This window comes from Miniopterus natalensis, chromosome 2 (assembly GCF_054644295.1).
Source record: "Miniopterus natalensis isolate mMinNat1 chromosome 2, mMinNat1.hap1, whole genome shotgun sequence".
NCBI classification, from domain to species: Eukaryota; Metazoa; Chordata; class Mammalia; order Chiroptera; family Miniopteridae; genus Miniopterus; species Miniopterus natalensis.
This window is the reverse complement of record NC_142082.1, coordinates 92092162-92114896: the sequence shown is the minus strand read 5'-3', so window position 1 is coordinate 92114896 and position 22735 is coordinate 92092162. Positions and strand designations below refer to the sequence as shown.

General features: G+C 41.0%; 1 protein-coding gene across 1 annotated transcript; it reads left to right on the top strand.

Moving 5' to 3' along the window:
* Positions 1-19934: 19934 nt before the first annotated feature.
* On the top strand, positions 19935-22334 carry AMER3 (APC membrane recruitment protein 3). The gene has a single exon (XM_016215763.2). It carries the CDS (start codon positions 19935-19937, stop codon positions 22332-22334), a length of 2400 nt encoding a protein of 799 aa, XP_016071249.2.
* The last annotated feature ends 401 nt before the right edge of the window (positions 22335-22735 follow it).

Genomic DNA, 22735 nt, shown 5'->3' with positions numbered 1-22735 from the left:
TTCTTCTTCTTTACAGCTGCATAGTATTCCATGGTGTAAATGTCCCACAGCTTTTTTATCCACTCATCTACTGATGGGCACTTGGGCTGTTTCCAGATCTTAGCTATTGTAAACTGTGCTGCTATGAACATAGGGGTACATATACTCTTTCTGATTAGTGTTTCAGGATTCTTAGGATACGTTCTTAGTAGTGGAATCACTGGGTCAAAAGGCAACTCCATTTTTAATTTTTTGAGGAAACTTCATACTGTTTTCCATAGTGGTTGCACCAGTCTGCATTCCTACCAGCAGTGTACTAGGGTTCCCCTTTCTCCACAGCCTCACCAGCACATGTCGTTTGTTGATTTGTTGATGGTAGCCATTCTGACAGGTGTGAAGTGATACCTCATTGTGGTTTTAATTTGCATTTCTCTGATGATTAACAACGTTGAGCATTTTCTCATGTGTCTCTTGGCCATCTGTATGTCCTCTTTGGAGAAGTGTCTATTCAGGTCCTTTGCCCATTTCTTAATTGGGTTGTTTGTCTTCCTCTTGCTGAGCAGTATGAGTTCTTTGTACACTTTGGAAATTAGCCCCTTATCAGATACATCCTTGGCAAATATGTTTTCCAAGACCGTGGGGTTCCTTTGTATTTTGAGGCTGTTTTCTTTTTCTGTGCAGAAGCTTTTTAGTTTGATGTAGTCCCATATGTTTATTTTTTCTTTTGTTTCTCTTGCCCTAGGAGACGTATCAGTGAAAATTCCACTACTTGGGATGTCTGTGACTTTACTGCCTATGTTTTCTTCCAAGATTTTTATGGTTTCGTGACTTACATTTAAGCCTTTTATCCATTTTTATTTTTGTGTATGATGAAAGTTGGTCTAGTTTCATTTTTTTGTATGTATATGCCCAATTTTCCCAGCGCCACTTATTGAAGAGACTGTCTTTACTCCATTGGATACTCTTTGGAAATATTAACTGACCATAATGGTTTGGGTCTATTTTTGGGGACTCTGTTCTGTTCCATTGATCTATATGCCTATTGTACCAATACCAGGCCATTTTGATTACAACGGCTTTGTAATATAGTTTGAAATCCAGTAATGTGGTCCCTCCCACTCTGTTCTTTTTCCTCAAGATGGCTGCAGCTATTTGGGGTTTTTTGGTTCCATATAAATTTTTGAAATGTTTGTTCTAGGTCTGTGAAATATGCTGTTGGTATTTTAATAGGAATTGCATTGAATTTATAAATTGCTTTGAGTAGTATGGACATTTTATTGATATTAATTCTTCGAATCCATGAGCATGGTATAGTCTTCCACTTGTTTAAATCTTCCTTTATTTCTTTTTTCAGTGTCACGTAGTTTTCTGAGTACAGGTCTTTTACATCCTTTGTTAAGTTTATTCCTAGGAATAAACTTATTTTTTTTAGTTGCAGTGGTAAACGGTATTGTTTTTTTAGTTTCTCTCTCTGAAAGTCCATTGTTGGTATATAAGAATGCCATTAATTTCTGGATGTTGATTATTTATCCAGCTACCTTGCCAAATTTGTTTATCAAATCCAGTAGTACTTTGATGGAGTCTTTAGGGTTTTCTATGTACAATATCATGTGATCTGCAAAAAATCACAGTTTTGCTTCCTCCTTTCCAATTTGGATACGTTTTATGTTTTCTTCCTGTTTGATGTCTATGGTGAGGACTTCCAGTACTACATTGAATAAGAGTGGTGAAAGTGGACATCACTGTCTTGTTCCTGTTTTTAATGGAAATGGTCTTAGTTTTTGTCCATTGAGTATGATGTTGGCTGTAGGTCTGTCATATATGGCCTTTATTATGTTGAGGTATGATCCCCCTATTCCCACTTTGCTGAGAGTTTTTATCAGAAATGGGTGCTGGATTTTGTCAAATGCTTTTTCTGCGTCTATTGATATGATCATATGATTTTTGTCCTTGTTTTATATGATGCATCACATTTATTGATTTGCAATGTTGTACCAGCCTTGCATCCCCGAAATAAATCCCACTTGGTCATGATGTATGATCTTTTTAATGTATTGCTGGATCCGGTTTGCTAGTATTTTAGTGAAGATTTTAGAATCTATGTTCATCAGGGATATTGGCCTGTAATTTTCTTTCTTTGTAGTATCTTTATCTGGTTTTGGGATTAGGATGATGCTGACCTCATAAAGAGAGTTTGGGAGTTTTCCTTCCTCTTGAATTTTCTGGAATAGTTTGAATAGAATAGGTGTTAATTCTTCTTTGAATGTTTGGTAAAACTCACCTGTAAATCCATCTGGTCCAGACCTTTTGTTTGCCGGGAGTTTTTGATTACTGCTTCAATTTCATTAGTTGGTATCAGCCTATTCAGTTTTTCTACCTCTTCTTGATTCAACTTTGGAAGGTTGTATGCTTCTAGAAATTTGTCCATTTCCCCATGTTGTCCAATTTGTTGGCATATAGTTGCTCATAATATTTTCTTAAAATCCTTTGTATTTCTGTTGAGTCAGTTGTTATATCGCCTCTTTCATTTCTGATTTTATTTATTTAGGTCCTCTTCTTTGTTTCTTAGTGAGTCTGGCTAAAGGTGCATCAATATTATTTACCTTTTCAAAGAACCAGCTCTTGGTTTCATTGATTTTTTGTGTATTGTTTTTTTAGTTTCTATGTCATTAATTTCTGCTCTGATTTTTATTATTTCCTTCCTTCCACTTCTCAGGGCTTTTCTTGCTGTTCTCTTTCTAGTTCTTTTAATTGTTGTGTTAGATGGTTCATTAGATCTTTTTCTTGTTTCTTGAAATAGGCTAGTAATGTTATGAATTTTCCTCTCAGGACTGCGTTCGCTGTGTCCCATGGATTTTGGGTTGTTTGTTCATTTTTGTTACTTTCCATGAAGTATTTGATTTCTTCCTTGATATCATTGGTTACCCATTTATTGTTTAATAACATGCTATTTAGCCTCCATGTGTTTGAATATTTTTGAGTTTTTTATACTGGTTGACTTCTAGTTTCATGGCATTGTGATCCAAGAAGATGCTTGATATGATTTCAGTCTTCTTATATTTGTAGAGCCTTGCCTTGCACCCTAACATGTGATCTACTTTTGAGAATGTTCCATGTGCCCTTGAGAAGAATGTGTATTCTCCTGCTTTGGAGTGAAATGTTCAGTAAATGTCAATTAAATCCATTGCATCTAGTGAGTCATTTAAGGTTTGTGTTTCCTTGTTCATATTTTTTCTTGATGATCTGTCGAATGCTGACAGTAGGTGTTAAAGTCCCCCACTATGACTGTGTTGCTATCAGTATCCCACTTCAATTCCCCCAAGGAATTTTTTATATATTTAGGTGCTCCTATATTGGGTGCATAAATGTTTATAAGGGTTATTTCCTCCTGTTGGATTGATCCCTTTAGTATTATGTAGTGACCGTCTTTGTCTCTTGTTATGGTCTTTAATTTGAAGTCTGTTTTGTTAGAAATAAGAATTGCTATTCCACCTTTCTTTTCCTTTCCATTTGAATGGAATATTTTACTCCATCCCTTCACTTTTAGCCTGTGTCAGTCTTTTGCTCTCAGGTGGGTCTCTTGTAGACAGCATATATTTGGATCCTGTTTTCTTATCCATTCAGCTATCCTATGTCTTTTGAATGTACCTTTCATTCCATTTACATTTAAGTGTACTATTGATATAAACTTATTTAATGCCATTTTCCCCCTTTATGCTGATGTACCTTTCTCTCACTATTCCTTCTTTTTCTTACAACAGTCCCTTTAGCATTTCTTACAATGCTGGTTTGGTGGTACTGAACTCCTTTAGCCTTTTTTTTGTCCAGGAAGCTCTTTATTACACCTTCAATTTTAAATGATAGCCTTGCTGCATAAAGCAATCTTGGTTGCATGTTCTTGCTTTTCATTACTTTGAGAACTTCATGCCACTCCCTTCTATCCTGAAGAGTTTCTGTTGAGAAATCAGCTGTCAGCCTTATGGAGGTTCACTTGTAGGTCACTGCTTTTGAGGAGTCACCAAGAGTTCCAAGGAAGAAAAACTTGAAGAGGGCTATGCCCAGACACATCATAATTAAAATGCCAAAAATTCAAGACAAAGAGAATCTTAAAGACAACAGGAGAAAAGCAATCTGTTACCTACAAAGCAGTTTTCATAAGGCTGTCAACTGACTTCTCATCAGAAACTCTATAGGCCAGAAAGGAATGGCATGAATTGTTCAAAGTAATGCAAAAGAAATACCTGAATTCAAGATTATTCTATCTTGCAAGGCTATCATTCAAAATAAATAGTGAAATAAAGAGCTTCCCAGACAAAATAAAATAAAATAAAATAATAAAATAAAATAAAATAAAATAAATAAAATAAAATAAAATAAAATCTAAAATACTTTATCACCATCAAATCGTCATTGCAAGAAATGGTTCAGGGACTGCTGTGATAAGAAGTAAAAACAGAGAGAGGGAAACAGAGCCATAAAGAATTAAAATGGTGGCACATAAGTACCTATTAATAATAACCATAAGTATAAATAGATTAAATGGTCCAATCAAAAGGCATAGGGTAGCTGTGATAAGAAAACAGGACCCAAATATGTGCTGTTTACCAGAGACCCACCTCAGAACAAAAGACTCACACAGACTGAACATAAAAGGAGGGAAAAAAATTTTCCATGCAAATAAAAATGAAAAAAAAATCTGGGGTAGCTATACTCATATCTGACAAAATAGTCTTCAAAATGAGGACCATAATGAAAGATAAGAGAGCTCACTAAATAATACTAAAAGGAGTGATCCAACAACAGGATATAACCCTGATAAGCATATGTGCACCCAATATAGGAGCACCTAAATGTATAAAAAACTTCTGTAGGACTTTAAGGGAGAGATCAACAGGAATACAGTCATACTAGGGAACTTTAGCACCTCACTGACTTCGCTGGATAGGTCTTCCAGACAAAACATCAACAAGGAAAGAGTAACCATAAATGACACACTAGATCAGATAGATTTAATTGACATTTACAGAGCATTCCACCCCAAAGCTGCAGAATATGCATTCTTCTGAAGTGCACATAGTATGTTCTAAAAGATAGACCACAAGTTTGCACACAAAACAAGTCTCTACAAGTTCAAGAAGATTGAAATCATATTAAGTATCTTATATCAGAATGGCATTAAACTAGAAGTAAAATACAATAAAAACACTCAAAAACGTTCAAGCACATGGAGGCTAAATAGCATGTTATTAAACAATGAATGGGTTACCAATGAGATCAAGGAAAAAATCAAACACTTCATGGAAAGTAACGAAAATGAACACATACAACCTAAAATCTATGGGACATGGCGAAAGCAGTCCTGAGAGGAAAATTCATAGCATTACAAGCCTATTTCAAGAAATAAGAAAAAGATCTAATGAACCATCTAACACAACAACTAAAAGAACTAGAATGAGAATAGCAAGAAAAGCCCTGAGGAAGTAAAAGGAAGGAAATAATAAAAATCAGAGCAGAAATTAATGACATAGAGATTAATAAAAATACAAAAAGTCAATGAAACCAAGAGCTGCTTCTTTGAAAAAATAAACTAGATTGATGAACCTTTAGCCAGACTCATCAAGAAACAAAGAGAGAGGACCCAAATGAATAGAAGCAGTAATGAAAGAGCTGAAGTAACAACTGACCCAACAGAAATACAAAAGGATTGTAAGAAAGGACTGTTAACAACTACACACCACCAAGCTAAAAACCTGGGTGAAATGGACAAATTCTTAGAAAAATACAACCTTCCAAAACTCAGTCAGGAAGAGTGAAAAACCTGAATAGGCCGATAACTGCTGTTGAAGTTGAAGCAGTAATCAAAAAACTCCCAGCACACAAAAGCCCTGGTCCTGACAGCTTCACAGGGGAGTTTTTCCAAACATTCAAAGAAGAACTACCATCTGTCTTCCTCAAACTATTCCAAAAAATTCAAGAAGAAGGAAAACTACCAAACTCTTTTTACGAGCCAGTATTAGTCCAATTCCAAAACCAGATAAAAACACTACAAAGAAAGAGAATTACAGGCCAATATCCCTGATGAATGTAGATGCTAATATCCTCAACAAAATATTTCCAAATCTGATACAGCAATATAATAAAAAGAACATACATAATGACCAAGTGGGATTTATTCCAAGCATGCTAGGCTGGTACAATATTTGCAAATCAATAAATGTGATACATCACACAAATAAATTGAAAGACAAAAATCACATGATCATATCAATAGATTCAGAAAAAGCATTCAACAAAACCATACAACTATTTTTGATAAAAACTCTCAGCAAAGTGGTAATAGAAGGATCATACTTCAATATAATAAAGGCCATATATCACAAACCTACAGCCAACATCATACTCAATGGGCTAAAACTAAAAACATTCCCCCTAAGAACAGGAACAAGACAAGAGTGTCCACTTTTACCACTCGTATTCACTATAGCACTGGAAGTCCTAGTCACAGCGATCAGACAAGATGAAAGCATAAAAGGTATCCAAATTGGAAAGGAGGAAGTAAAACTATCATTATTTGCAGATGGCATGATATTTTACATAGAAAATCCTAAAGACTCCACCAAAAAACTACTAGATTTAATAAATGAATTCAGCAAGGTAGCAGGATATAAAATTTACACCAGGAAATCCCTCACATTTTTATACACCAATAATGAACTCTCAGAAAGAGAAACTGAAAAAAAAATCCCATTTACTGTTGGAACAGAAAAATTAAGATACTTAGGAATAAACTTAGCCAAGGAGGTAAAAGATCTGTACTCAAAAAACTACAGTATGTTGCAAAAAGAGATAAAAGAAAATTCTTGCATTAAAATTCTTCCATTAACAAGTGGAAGAATACACCATGTTCATGGATTGGTGGAATTAACATCATTAAAATGTCTGTAGGCACAGCAGGCCTTGGCTCAATGGTTGAGCATTCAGGAGATTGGGTTTCTATTCCTGGTTGGGGCACATGCCCAGGTTGTGGGCTTGATCCCCAGTCAGGGGTGTGCAGGAGTCAGCCAATCAGTGACGACTCTTTCATCATTGATATTTCAATTCTCTCTGTCTCCCTCACCCTTCCTCTCTCTGAAATCAATAAAGATATGTTAATAAAATAAAATAAAATGTCCATGCTACCCAAAGCAATCTATAAATTCAAAGCAATCCCTATTAAAATATCAATGGAATATTTCAAAGATCTAGAAAAACACTTCAAAAATTTATATGGAACCAAAACAGACCTAGAATAGCTGAGGCAGTCTTGGGAAAGAGAACAAAGTCGGAGGGATCACAATACCAGATATCAAGTTACACTACAAAGCTATTGTAATCAAAACAGCCTGGTACTGGCCCAAGAACAAACATATAGACCAGTGGAACAGAACAGAGAACCCAGAAATTGACCCAAGCCATTATGCTCAATTAATATTTGACAAAGGAGGCAAGAACATACAATGGAGTAATGACAGTCTCTTCAATTAATGGTTTTGGGAAATGGACAGGTACATGCAAAAAAAGAATAAGAAAAAAAGAAAGAAAGAAAGAAAGAAAGAAACTAGACCACCAACTTACACCATACACAAAAATAAATTCAAAATGGATAAAAGACTTAAATGTAAGACATGACACCATAAAAATCTTAGAAGAGAACGTAGGCAGCACAATCTCAGACATCCCTTGTAGCAATATGTTTGTCAATACATCTCCTAGGGCAATAGAAACAAAGGAGAAAATAAACAAATGTGACTACATCAAAATAAAAATCTTTTTCACACAAAAAACAAACCATCAACAAAACAGCAAGGAAGCCCACTGTATGGGAGAACATATTTGCAAATGACACATCTGATAAAGGGTTAATTTCCAAAATATATAAGGAACTCATACAACTTAACAAAACGAAGACAAACAATCCAATTAAAAAATGGGCAAAGGACTTGAATAGACACTTCTCCAAAGAGGACATACTGATGGCCAAGAGACATATGGAAAAATGCTTAAAGTCACTAATCATCAGAAAGATGCAAATTAAAACCACAATGAAGTATCAATTCACATCTTTTTTTTTTTTACAACTTTCTTTTTTTTTAAATATATCTTTATTGATTTCAGAGAGAGGAAAGGAGAGGGAGAGAGAGATAGAAACATCAATGATGAGAGAGACATTGATCGAGCCCGCAACCGGAGCATGTGCCCTGACGGGGAATTGAACCCCAATCGCCTGGATCGTAGGTCAATGCTCAACCACTGAGCCACACCCAGCTGGGCTCACTTCACATCTTTCAGAATGGCTACCATCAACAAATCACCAAATGACACATGCTAGTGAGGGTGACGAGAAATGGGAACCCTAGCACAGTGCTGGTGGGAATGCAGACTGGTACAGCCAATATGGAAAACAGTGTGGAGTTTCCTCAAAAAATTAAAAATAGAACTGCCTTTTGACCCAGTGATCTCACTTCTAGGAATATATCCTAAGAACCTTGAAGCACTAATCAGAAAGAATATGTGCACCCCTATGTTCATAGCAGTGCAATTTACAATAGCTAAGATCTGGAAACAGCCCAAGTGCCCATCAGTAGATGAGTGGATTAAAAAGCTGTGGGACATTTACAGCATGAAATTCTATGCAGCTGTAAAAAGGAAAGAGCTCTTACTCTTTGGGACAGCACAGATGTTAAGAGAAATAAGCCAGTCAGAGAAAGACAAGTATCACATGATCTCACTCATATGTGGACTCTAATGAACAGAATAAACTGACAAACAAAATAGATCCATAGACATAGAAGCATGGAACAGACTGAGGAATTTCAGAGGGAAAGTGGGGGTGGGTGAATCGTTGAGGAGAGATTAATCAGAGAACTTATATGCATAAAGGCATAACCTAGGGACACAGACAATAGTATGGGGAAAGCTTGGGGATGGGGCAGATTTGAGGTGGAGGGAATCAATTGGAACACAAAAAAGGTGGACATCTGTAATACTTTCAACAATAAAAGTAAATTTTTTTAAAAAAGAATTAACAGTAATATAATAATTGCTGGAACTTTAATACTCCATGTACCTAAATGGACAGATCATCCAGGCAGAAAATTAATAAGGTAATAATAGCCTTAAATGCTACATTAGACCAGTTTGACATAATAGATATTTAGAGAGCATTTCATCCCCAAATTGCAGGTTACACATTTTCTCAAGTGCACCAGAATGATTTTCAAGGATAGATCAAATAGTAGGCCACAAAACAAGCCTCAATAAATTCAAGAAGATTGAAATTATATCAAGCATATTTTCTGACCACAATGGCATGCAAATAGAAATCACCTACAGGAAGAAAACTAGAAAAAACACAAATATGTGGAGTTTAAACAACATGCTTCTAAATCAATGAATCTAAGAGGAAATCAAACAAGAACTTGAAAACTATCTTGAGACAAATGAAAATAAAAACACAATGACCCCAAACTTATGGGACATAGCTAAGGTTCTAAGAGGAAAGTTCATAGTTGTGCAGACCTACCATAAAGCTGGAAAAATATCAAATAAACGGCCTAAATTTATACCTAAAAGAATTAGAAAAATAACAGACAAAAATCAAAGTAGAAGAAAGAAAATAATAAAGAGCAGAGCAGAAATAAACAAAGAGAAAAATTAATCATAAAATTTAATGAAACTAAGAGATGGTTCTTTGAAAGAATAAACAAATTAACAAGCCTCAAGCAAGAATCCATCAAGAAAAAAAGAGAACACAAATATATAAAATCAGAAATGAAAGAGGAGAGATTACAACTGACATCACAGAAATACAAAGGGCTATTAAAGAATACTATGAACAATTATATGCTAACAAACTTGGCAATCATTTTTAAAAACATACACAATTCCAAGACTAAACCAGGAAGAAACAGAGAATCTGAACAGACTGATTATTAGCAATAAAATTGAAATAGTAATAAAAACATTCCCCACAAACAAAACCCCAGACCAGATGGCTTCACAGGTGAATTCTACCAAAGATTTAAAGAAGAATTAATAATTATGTTTCTCAAATTATTCCAAAAAATTGAAGAGGATGGAACACTTCCAAACTCATTCTATGAAGCCAGCATTCCCCTGATACCAAAACCAGACAAAGACACTGCAAAAAAGAAGAAAAGAATTACAGGCCAATATGCTTGATAAACATAGATTTAAAAATTGACAACAAAATACTAGCAAACCGAATTCAACAAATAAAAAGGACTATACACCATCACCAGATATGCATGTGTGGTTCAACATCTACAAAACAAGTAATGTGATTCATCACATCACAAAACCAATGATAAAAACTGTATGATTATCTCAAAAGATGTAGAAAAAGCATTTCAGAAAATTCAACATTCATTTATGATAAAACTCTCAACAAAGTGGATAATGAAAGAACTTAACCTCAACTTGATTAAGGTTATATATGACAAGCCCACAGCTAACATCACACTCAGTGCAGAAAAGCTGAAAGTTTTTCCCCTGATTGAGAACAAGACAAGGATGCCCACTCTCACCACTATTACTCAGTATATTACTGGAAGTCCTAGCCACAGCAGTCAGATAAAAAAAAGGAATAAAAGTTATCCAAACTGGAAAGAAGAAAAACTCACTATTTGTAGATGACATGACTCTATATATAGAAAATTCTAGAGTCACCAAAATTAATATAATTAATAAATGAATTCAGTAAAGTAGCAGGATGAAAAATTAATATACATAAATCTGTTGCATTCTCATACAGCAATAATGAACAACCAGAAAGAGAAATTCAGAAAACAATCTTATTTCTAATTGCATCAAGAAAATAAAATACCTAAGAATAAATTTAACCAAGGAGGTAAAAGACCTATACTTTTAAAGCTGTAAGAGATGGAAGAAAGAAATTAAAGAAGACTCAAATAAATGAAAAGATATATAATGCTCATGGTTTGGAAGAATTAATAGCATTAAAACGACCATAATTACTCAAAGTAATCTACAGATTTAATGAAATCTCTGTCAAAATATGAATGACATTTGCCTTGGCCAGGTGGCTCAGTTGTTTGGAGTGTTGTCCAATACACCAAAAAAATAAAAATAAAAATAAGTTGTGGGTTTGATTCCCAATCAAGAAGCATGCAGGAGGCAACTAATTGATGTTTCTCTCTCACAATGATGTTTTTTTTTTTCTTTCTCTTTCTCTCACCCCTCCATTCTCTCTCTGAAATCAATAAACATATCCTTGGGTGAGGATACATTTTTTTTTTTTTTTTTTTAGATTGTGAATCACATTCTTCTCAGAACTAGAATCCTAAAATTTATATGGAACCACAAAATACAACAAATAGCCAAAGCAACCTTGAGAAAGAACAAAATTGGACATATCACATTCCCTGATTTTAAACTATACTGCAAAGCTATCATACTTAAAACAGTGTGGTATTCACATAAAAACAGACACATAGATCAATGGAATAGAATAGAGCCCACAAATAAACCCTTGCTTGTATGGTCAATTAACCTACAGCAAAGAAGGCAGGAATATACAATGTGGTGTTGGTTAAACTAAACAGTTACATGGAAAGAATGAAAATGTACCACTGTCTTACACCATATACAAAAATAAACTCAAAATAGATTAAAAACATAAATATAATACTGAAGCTATAAACTCCTAGAAGAAAACATAGGTAGTAAATTGTCTAACACCAATCAGTCTTAGCAATACTCTTTTGGCTATGTCCCCTTGTGAAAGTGAAACATAAGCAAAAATAAACAAATAGGACTTCCTCAAACTAAATAGCTCTGTACATCAAAGGAAACCATCAACAACAAAAAAAAGGCAACCTATTGAATGAGCCAATATATTCACAAATAACATATCCAATAACGAAAAAAATGGGTAGAGGACATGATGAGATATTTTTCCAAAAAGAACACAGATGGCCAATAGACATGAAAAGATGCTCAACATCACTAGCACCAGAGACATACAAATCAAAACCACAATGAGATATAATCTCACCCCAGTCAGAGTGGCTATTATAAAAAACTCAACAAATAACACTTGTTGACGAGGATGTGGAGAAAAAGGAATGCTTGTTTACTGTTGGTGGGACTGAAAATTGGTGCAGCCAACATAGAAAACAGTATGAAGATTCCTCAAAAGACTAAAAATATATCTTCTATATGACGCAGCAATTCCATTTCTGGGTATTTACCAAAGAAAATAAAAACACTAATTCAAAAAGATATATGCACCCTTATGTTCATTGCAGTATTACTTAAAATAGCCAAGATATGAAAGCAATCTCGGTGCTTATTGATAGACAAATGGATAAAGAATATGTGGTGTATATGTATATACTATGAAATATTACCTAGCAATAAAAACAAAACAACAAAATATTGCCATTTGTGACAACATGAATGGACGTAGAGGGTATTATGCTTAGTGAAATAAGTCAGACAGAGTAAGACAAATATTGTGTTGTTTCACATATATGTGGAGAGTACAAAAACAAAACAAAAACAGACTCATAGAAACAGAGACTAAAGCGATGGTTGCCTGAGAAGAAGGGAATAGGGGATGGATGAAGAAGATGAAGGGGAATATAATCAATAATATTGTGGTAAATTTGTGCAGTGACGGAACTAGTGAGATGAGCACATTGTAAGGTATAAAATGTTGAATCACTATATCGTGCACTTAAAACTAATATAACTAATATAATAGTAAATACCAACCATACTTAAATAAAAAATCAAATAAGTAAATAAAATATAAGAGCAAGAAACCACCCAGTCATAACAATAGGTTACTTCATCTTATAGTATCCCTTAATACTAGTTTGTTTAAGATTGAGGAGGACATCTTTCTGCAGGGGAACCAACCTGAGTACTAGAGTGCCTCTGGCCATGCCCATCCTTGGAACAATTGTTCCTCCTCTTAATCCAGGCATCTTCTCCAAATTGTGCTCCCCTCCATCCCTGGTGAGACCTGTGTTTTCCCTAGAAGATAGTCCTTTCAGCCTTTCTCAGGCGTATGGGGTCCAGTTCCTTAACCTCCTAGTCCTCTCAGATATGGGCCCCACAAGGAACTTGGTTTTTTCAGGCTACAAACCTGAATTGTAACCCCACTTGTGCAGCCTACTGGATCAGCTGTTGCCACATTTGTGCTCACCATTAAGTGAAATGCTTCGGGTCTTTCAAGAAAGCAAACGGATGGCCAGAAGCTCTGAAACCCTCAGTGTACAATTCAGTGTCAATCAAGTGACCAGGAAGCAAGGTTCAAGAACCCTAAGGGTCTATGCCAGGAAAGGAAAAGATAGATATCACGAAGTCAGGGTATTAAAAAAAGAATATAAAGTTAAGTTTACATTAGAACAATATTAATGAAAAATCTAAGTATATCTGAACTAGGAAATCTTAGTGTGAAAGCCCTTTCTAGGGGTCCTTGGAAAGTACATATATACTGTTTTGTTTTTGTTACCCAAAAGTGAGGAGGTTTTAAAATCTCTGAAAGTACAATGTAGATTGCTTAGAACAGCTGTCACTGACCAAAGGGTGACAATATGAGCATGGAAAAAGCAATTATCACTAAATGGGAGAAGCTGAGCCCATAACTATACTCAAACAGAGAAAAAATTAAGAAATATAAAAAGTCCTTGTAATCCAGAAGAGGGGAGACCTTACTAGGAGAGGCTAATGTTTATTAACTTTAACTAATAAAGACTGTGGAATCTGTGGGAGTACTGTCCTTGATTCAGGATGTATGCAGCAATGAGGCATAAGTCCATCTTTGTTTCTACCTAACAGAGGAAGAATTGATTCAGGGAAATGTGATGGCCAGAAACTGCCTGAAAAGGTCAAGACTACACTACCAACATGAGGGGAGGGAGGACATTTGAGGTCATCCTGAACCATTCACCAGGTAGAAAACTGGTTCAACTGCAAGAAATGCAAGAAGGTGGGCTCACCCAAGAGTTGTGGATGATGCTTGCTGTAGGAGAGACCTGGGGCAGAGCCGCCTCAAGATGGACTAATTATAAAGGCAGATGAGTTATGACAAAGCCAGTCCAAGCCAAAGTGCAACACCTTGTATGTTCAGTTTTTTTAGATGGGGACAGGAAGGAGACCCATTAGGTTCTAAGAAAGGCATGAACTTTGTCCTTTGCCTGCTTTGGGCCTCACTCAGCGCAAGCCTGGACTAGGCGATCCCTCCTTCCTTCCTCTCAGAGCTCATAGCCTGCGCTCAACCTCTGTGGTGTGGGATCAGCCCTCACTTACCCAACCCTTTGGGATCAGCCACCTTACTAGCACCAGCTGTGCACTCTATTCCTCTTCACCGCCCCGCCCCCCCCGCCCTCCCCCCAAGGTCTTGGCATTGCTCCCCGAGCCATCTGGAGTTACTTAATCCATACTTCATTCCTTCCTCCCAGCGTGCAGACCCTCTGTCCTCAGCTTTGCGGGAAGAGAGTGCCCAGAACATTTCCGCTCCGCCCCCAAGACTGCGTGCTGCTGGGTACAGCACCAGCAGACCCCATGCAGCGAGTACCTGTAAGGGAAGCTCCTCCTTCGTTCCCATTAATAACATAATCGGGTCCAAGAAAGGCACTCTGTAAAGAAGATTCTGGAAGACTGCCCTGCGTCCCGAGATTGACCTGCCTGCCCGGTCTTTCAAGCCCTCTCCGAATCCAGGGTAGGACTCGTGACTAGGCTCCGTGTGACGGAGGCCTTCGGAGAGGGTTGAGGTTAAATCTGCCCCGGCTCTACAGGCTGCAATTGGTAAGGACATCTACATCTATGAGCTCTGAGGAGCTGGGGTCGTGGCGCGGGAATGCGGTTGGGGGCGAGAGGAGACCGCTGGGCTGCTGTCCCTTCCAGCGGCACAGGCGGCTGGGCCTGAAGGATGCAAAACTACATCCCTGCGGGGAGGCAGAGACATCAGAGACAGATACGCGGAGAAACAAAAACAAAGCGAGATCCAGTGGGGACAGAGCAGCAGCGGTGGACCGAGGCTGCAGCCTCTGGAGAAGCCTCCATTCCAGCCCCTTGAGCTTCACCTCCCCCACTACTGAACTAGGGCACCCCCCACCTCTTCCTTGTCCGCCGGAGCTCGCCCCGCCCTGTAGCCCTCCAGCAGATTAACCCTCCCCAGCCCAGCCAGAGGCGGAGAGAGTACCAATCTCGACCCCACAGTGGCGCGCGGCGTCGGGAGCTGGCCTTGGTGCTGAGCTCGCGGCTTGGCCTGGGGCGCGGCTCTTGGCCGGACTGAGGCGGCGTCTTGTGACATTCCCCGCCCCAAAGGTAAGTCTCCAGGGCCCGGAAGATATAGGCTAGGGGGAAGGAGGAACGGTGATTTGGGAATTTTTGTGCCTTCTTTTGCATAATGGGAGGGTGAGTGGAGGGCCTAGGGTCTACACTCTCCTCACCCCATGGTGCCTTGCGCGGATGGTTGTGGTCTGGAGTCTGCGGGCGATGAACCTTTTAGGTCTGGGCTAGGGAAGCGAAGAAACCCTCCGTCTGCGGTTGCTGTTGCGGGAGTTGGAAAAGACCAGATAAGGCTGGAGACGTATGTTGTCCTTTGGGCAGGCCTGGAACACCCAAAGACTCTTTTAGAAAAGATGGGCCAGAACCTTAGCTCTGAAAAGGACCCTTTGTCTCCCTAGCGTGGGGGTTGGGTGAATTGGTTATGCTCACTGCAGATTCTGTTTCTGCTTTGTTCCCTACCCCACACCCACCCTAGAACACTTAGGCTTTCCTTCCCTACAATAACCTTCACTTCATGAATCGAAGATACCTCTGCTTTCTTATCACCACCCACCCACCCCTTCTTATTTTACTGCTTGTGATTGTCCTGGATGCTGGGGGCAGAGCAGGGGAAAGCATGGCAAATACGAAAACTATTAGTCGATTTTTTTTTTATATCTTGAAATTGTTTCTATATTATATCTGTATCTCGAGGTTTTTATTTTGCTCCATGAACCACCTAGTCACTTTCATGTTAAAAAGGGAATGAAAAGCACAGAATTGCCTTACCAAAGGGAAAAGAGAATCCTAGTCTGTTGAGATAAAGTCAGTCATCATGAAGAAAAGCACCTAGTAGAATTATCTGATTTGCTTAATTTTCAATATATCTATATGCATGTGCATTTTCTTTGTAAAGCACTGAGAAGGAAGGTTTATACATGTGGGACATCTCTGCCACCACACGTTTTCCATTGAACACTGCTCTGGCTCCAATTCTGAACTCCTGTCTCCACTCCTGCCCTTACTTTCCATACTCACAGTGGGAGTAACCTGTTAAAACTAAAAATTGGCCCATGTCGTTCACTTTTCATGTTTGGCTCCCCATGGCACATAGGATAAAGGCCAAGACCCTCCCTAACACCTCAGGCCAGGTGTAGTCTGCCTTGCCCATTTCCCAGCCTCATCCCAATTCTTGCTGCTCTGCTTTTAGATCTTTAACTGTAATCCCTCCCTGCTCCTCAAGGCTTTTTCTCAGATGTTCCCTTGCCTGGAATATGCTCCCCATATCTTTTTTCTGGTTGTCTTCAGCTGTCTTTTAGGTCTTGGTTTGAATACTACATTCCAGAATCTTTTGATTAAATAAATACGTGGTTTGGTCCCTGTTCTCATGGAATATGCAAGTTCATTTTAAAGATGAAAGATACAGGGTTTTGGCATCACTGAGATGCACTGTAGAAAATGATGTGCATAAATTGCTGAATTAAAAATTTCATACCCAGCATCTTATTTAGGAAAGTTAGATGTAACTATATAGTTAAGATGTCTCAAAAAACATAAATACTTCATTTAAATTAGTAACTCTAATCTACTACAGTTGGAGTCTTGAACCTTTGAGAATTATTCACCCTCACTGAGGAGCAAGAAGACAAAGTAAGGACCGGAGTGAGGTGCCAGTGATCACTGAGTGCTATAGACAAGAAGGCACCAAGCCAGAGAGACAGATCTGCTTAGTCTTTTGAGCAGAGATGTGGTACATAGTTTAATTCTGAACTCCACTGATGGGACCCTTAGCTACAGAATTACAAAGCAGAATGTGCATTTTTGCAGCTGAGACCCTGGTCATGTTTGGCCTCTGCCCTCAGGTGCTAACATCTGGCTGTCCAGATAAGTCCCACCCTGATCCTGAAACTGTCATGGAAGGTGACTGTTTAACCTGTCTCCATTTGGGCAGTGAGCCCTCTGATCCTTCAAGGGGTTCTCACCCATGTCACATGGTAATAAAAATATTTTCCAAAAACAGAAAAGAATAAGTTCAATAGAGATCTCATAATGAATATCTCCAAAATTTCTTGCCACAGAAATTACATTGCCTTCAATTACAATTTTTCTAAATTCATGTTAGGTATATTTTTGCTTTTAATCTTCATTTTCATTATGCTTTCAAAAATCCCCCATGAAAACACATTTATTATTTGAATTTAGATTTGCCATTAAGGGGAGTTTGAGCTATTGATTCATAAAATATTTATCATGGTCAGTAGCATAGACTCTCAATCAGACAGGCATAGGTTCTTATCCTAGCTCTGTCACTTACCATCTGTGTGACCTGGGCCCATCCATTGACTTTTCTGGACCTTAATTTCTCCTATATAAAATTGGGTTTTACTACTATGCCCCTTATAAAATTATGGGCCAAGGATTGTGGGGAGCAGAAATGGGGTCTACAGGTGCAGGGTGGGAAAGGTTTGGGTACATGCCACCTGGCAGGAAGCAGAAGGCAGCTTGAAGCACTGTCACACTCACCAGGATGTTCTAAGAGCTGAGCTCTAGCCAAAGCCAACCCCAGGTTCTGTGGCTTTCCCTGGCATAGTGCCTGTTCCTTTTCTCATCCTTCAGTTAAAAGTGTCCCAGGGGTCCTGCTGCAGAAGAGGAAGCACTGTTCATGGTGGGGAGTAGGGTGGAAATCAGTCAGCTTGGTCTGGTTAACCTCGGCAATGCCAGTTTTGCCACCCCTTATTCTTTTTGGCTTTAAAGTTGCCTACTGGGCTGTGAGGCAGGCTCTCTGCCTGCCTCTGGATCCTCATGTCAAAGCATTTTAGAGACTTTGGAGTTGACTCTGGTCACCTTATAGCTGTCAAACAGCTCTCTGGAGGTACCTATGAGGCTTCCTTGGCTGTGGGTGTGACAGGTGTGGAGGCTGGCAGAGCCTTGTGCTTTCACACCTGCTTCATTCCTCCCTCACAAGCTGTGGCTTGAGAGGGCGTGAAGTCAGGTGCTCCCTATGGAGCAGTCCTCATGGAGAGTCAAAGAAACCAGCCTGAAATTCCCTTCTCTAATCTGTCCCTGGCCAGATTGACAGAGGACCAACCTGTAGGTCACTCGCTGCCATGGAGAGGAGGAGACACTGGGGTGGACTGAGCATGTGAGCTGGGTGCCTATGAGGATGCATTGAAGGAGAGCTGGTGTGGTTCCCAGGCCTTGCCTTTTTTTGGTGCAGTCTTATAGGTCTCCAAATTCACCCCAAAGGCAACATGTTGAAAACTATACCCTTTCTTCTCTCCCTCAAACCAGCCGTTAGCACAGGCCCCTTTCTCATCTTTGCTCAGTCCTCCACTTTCTTGTCTTCCCCCACTTCTCATTGTTCCGCTCTCATGGCTTGAATCCAGGCCTCAGTGTTCATGACTTCCGGCCTGCTTCTCTTTCTGTATTCAGTTGCTGAATCCTGGTGTTTCTTCCTTTGAAAGACCCCTATAACTTGACCCCTCTTTATTATGCTTATGACTGCAGCCTCCATCTAGACCTTATCTCTACACCTCAGTCCATTTTAGCTGCCTCTTTTGAGTCCTCTCTGTTTATAGTGTTCCTCTTAATTTATGCTGTTCTCTACTCAGATGTCAGGTGAATGGTCTTAGACCACCAATTTCTTATTCCATTGTTTCCATCCACTCACTCAGAAAACTTTCATAGTTCTTTGTTGATCTCAAGGTAAGGCCAAAATCCTCAGCTGTACAAATAAAATTGTTAGCTCTTTCACCACCTCAGTTCCACACCCAAGACAGACATCAACAAGTGATCTCACCACCTTTTCCCACTGAAATCAGACTGGGCATCATAAACCTTCTCTGGATGGCACTCCAGGCATAAATATCTTTCAGTTAGGCTGTGCACAAAAGGAGACACATACCTACTCTTTCAGCCCATGATGTCCTGTGTCTATCCAACCTGCCTGTTCCTGTCCTCATGCTTGCCTCCTCTCTTTGGCCTTCTATCATGATACTCTCTCTCATCTCAGTGGTCAACCTCTGCATGTACAATTAGATGCTTGGCTGTGCCTTGCCTGATGGCATCTCTGTAGATTGAGCCTTGCCTCCTTGGAAAGACACATATACTGGTGGGCAGTATATGTGTCTTCCCATCTGTTTGATGGCCGACTCTATCCAGTCCAGGAGGCAGGCTTGGGTTTCCCTTTGAACTTTGTCTCTTGGACAAAGGAGGTAACGTATTTATTTAATTCTCTGCTCCATTCACTTACAAGGACCATGATACTTCCCCATAAGGATGTGGTGCTATGTGTAGAGTGCCTGGGCCTGGAAATGGGAGTCTGATTTGGCCAGGCATCTCTGAGAAGATGCTTGGGTGAGTCAAGAGATCACAGATGTAAGAGCACTAGACCCTTCTGCTCTCATTTTGGGTTCCTACCATTGCCTTTAGTCATGTGACTTAACTTCTCTCAGCATCAGTTGTCTATAAAGTTTAGATAGTGAACATGGGTGGGCTGCTTCTATCTCTCTCTCCACCACTTCTAAGATGACCCAAGCTTGGATGTCAGAATTTAGCTCTAACACCACTGTGTAAACAGGTTGGGCTAGAACCATAGATACTAAGTGCCTCATGCTTTCCCCCACAGCAGATAAAGACACTGGAGCTGAAGCATGGAGCTGAAGAGAGGAAAGACTTTCATCAAATCCAGCCTGCACATTACTCGTGAGAAGTCCCCAGGCCCAGCAGCCGCTGCCCCAGCCAGGGACGATGCAGGCCCCTGGTCAGTCTCACCAGGAGGGCAGCAGCAGGTCCATGGTGAGAGAGGCCCCCAAGTCAGTCTCAGTACCCACGGATATAACAGGTGCTCCAAAAAGGGGGCACAGCGAGACCCTGAAAGTGGTGCCACAGATCTTTGTGGTGCCGCCTTCAAACTGGTATGGAAGAGCAAGACTCACAACAGTGTGCCTGGGGCTGGCAGGATGGTCACAGCCACAGGGCCTCTGGTGGGCAGCTCCAGCTTCCCTGGACCCTCTGGTAGCCAGCGCATTATTGATTACCGGCACTTTGTGCCCCAAATGCCTTTTGTGCCAGCTGTGGCTAAGAGCATCCCAAGGAAGAGGATTTCCCTGAAAAGACCCAAGAAGTGCTTTCAGAACCTATTCCACATTCACAGAAACAAGACTGAGAACTTGGCCTCACTGGCAACCAAGGGGAAGAGCCTGCCCTCCCCCAGGAGCCAGTCAGAGGATGGAGGGCAGCGAGGCAAAGCCTTCTTCCCCATGGGGGAGGGATTGGGGCTAGATGGCTTGTGCCAGGACCTATCTGACAGTGAGTTCTTGCCCGATTCCTCTTTCGACTTCTGCAAGGCCCTGTGTGAGGACGTGGCTTCACTCAAGAGCTTCGACTCACTTACGGGCTGCGGGGAGATCTTTGCGGATGAAAGCTCAGTGCCATCCCTGGAGCTAAACGAGGGCCTGGAGAGCTCAGCCTGGTCATTGCAGGCCCTTGAGAGCAAGGTTTCCAGTTGCCCTTTCCAGGGCAGCTTGGAAAAGCTGGTGTCTCCTGCCCAGAATGACATGTCTGACTTTGCCAAGTTCTGGGACAGTGTGAATCACTCTGTGAGGCAACAACAGCGCGCTCTACTGGGCCCAGGGCTGGAGGGTCCTCAGAAAACAGACATAGCCCAGCCCAGGATGGATTCAGCTGGGCTCATTGATTTCCCTCTGTGTCCCTGCAGGGACCTCCTCAGTGGTTCTAAAACCAGCTCCATAGATACAGGTACCCCCAAGAGCGAGCTGCCAGAGTCTGTGTCCACGAGTGATGAGGGCTACTATGATGCCTTTTCACCTAGCCTTGAGGAGGACAGGAAGGAAGCCGTGAGCCCCGCCCCTCCTGCAGCCTCCTTCCCTCGGGAGAGCTATAGTGGAGATGCCCTCTATGAGCTTTTCTATGACCCCAGTGAGGACCCTGTAGGCCAGAGCCTTGATGACGAGTTGTGTGTGTCTGAGAGTCTGTCAGAGCCACCACTGGAAGCACCACTATCCATATGTAGCTTCCACATGGGGGCAGAGGAAAACTTGGCCTCAGGGCCAGGGCCAGACCTGCTCAGCCAGGGCTTCTTGCAGAGCTCCTGGAAGGGCAAGGAGTGCCTCCTGAAGCTCTGTGACACTGAGCTCACCATCACTATGGGCATTATCAACTGGCTTCGCCGTGGCCCTGAGTTCCATGCTCTGCCTGTCTCAACCACTGGGGAGCTTGCAACCCCACTCAGGGGACTGGCGGACAAGCTGGGTTCTGGCTCTGAGGAGAAACGCCCAGATTTAGTAAAGCTGGAGGGCAGGGAGGCCCAGGCCTCAGATGCAGGTGGGATCACAGTATGCTCAAGACCCAGCAGGAAGGATCTGTGGGTACATTTGGGTACCAAGGGCTTGCTTACTGAAGAGAGTGAAGTTTTAGCAGGGGCTAAGCAGGGGACCAGCTCTCTGTCCAGGGACCTATCTCTGAAATGTGTTCAGGTCTCTGAGGAAGAAGAAATACGAGGTTTCCACGAGGGTTCATTCTCCTCTTTGGGGTCTGCAGCCTCCGTGATGACAGGTACTTCCAGCAAAAACAAGGTTATAAACCCCTTTGCCTGGCCCCACTCCCAGGAGCTCAGGGCACCTGGAAATTTGGGGAGGCCAGGTCTTAGGGAAAGCACCCTGGATACAGAGCCTACCCTGAAAGGCTGTGTGGCTCAGGTTGCAGCCCTGCAGATTCACCCAGACAGCGAGCCCCAAACAGTGCAACCCCCAAGGCAGAACACAAGCAGCAGGCTCTGCAGGCAGCATCAGGCAAGAGACATTAACATTCCACAGCAGAAAGAACCTAACAGCTTCCCTGGAGTAGCTGCCATCTGTGGCCTGCCCTCCTTGACCAGCCTACTCCACAGCCCAGAGGATCAGAAGTGCCCGGGTCTTTTCATGGACATAAGCCAGCTCAGGGTGGAGCCTACCAGGCTGGATACCCAGGCCTGTGCTTCTGTGGAGGAACAGCCCCTCACAGCTACTCTGTGGAGGAGTAGCTCAGTTTGAGAGCCAGGGAGCAGGTGTCACATAGGGGTCAGCAAGACTTGTAGTTCCCCTTGGCCCTGCTGCCTGGCTGAGCCCCTGGGGCCTCCTGTCAGGACTCATGAGCCTCACTTCTAGTAGCCAGTGTGAGAGGGTTTCCTATGAAAGTACCCCGGAAGGCTGCTGCAGCTCCCTGGCCCACAGAAGCCTTTTCTTTGACCAGCCAGAAGTGGGGACCCCCAGGCCAGCCGAGATGGAGATCCAAGTGCAGGAATGGCCTTATAGTCACCAGGAGCTGCATCTTTGTGGCCATATTCTGGAGAACCTAAGACTAAAATCTTTATCTTTTGTCCCTGATATGAGAACTGTGTTGGGGGAGATGGGTTGTCAGGACTCAGGCAAGTGGGGCAGGGTATTTTATTGTG

What these genes read in the sequence shown, in the direction of transcription:
- AMER3 (XM_016215763.2), top strand. Translation starts at nt 19,935, where the DNA reads ATGGAGCTGAAGAGAGGAAAGACTTTCATCAAATCCAGCCTGCACATT.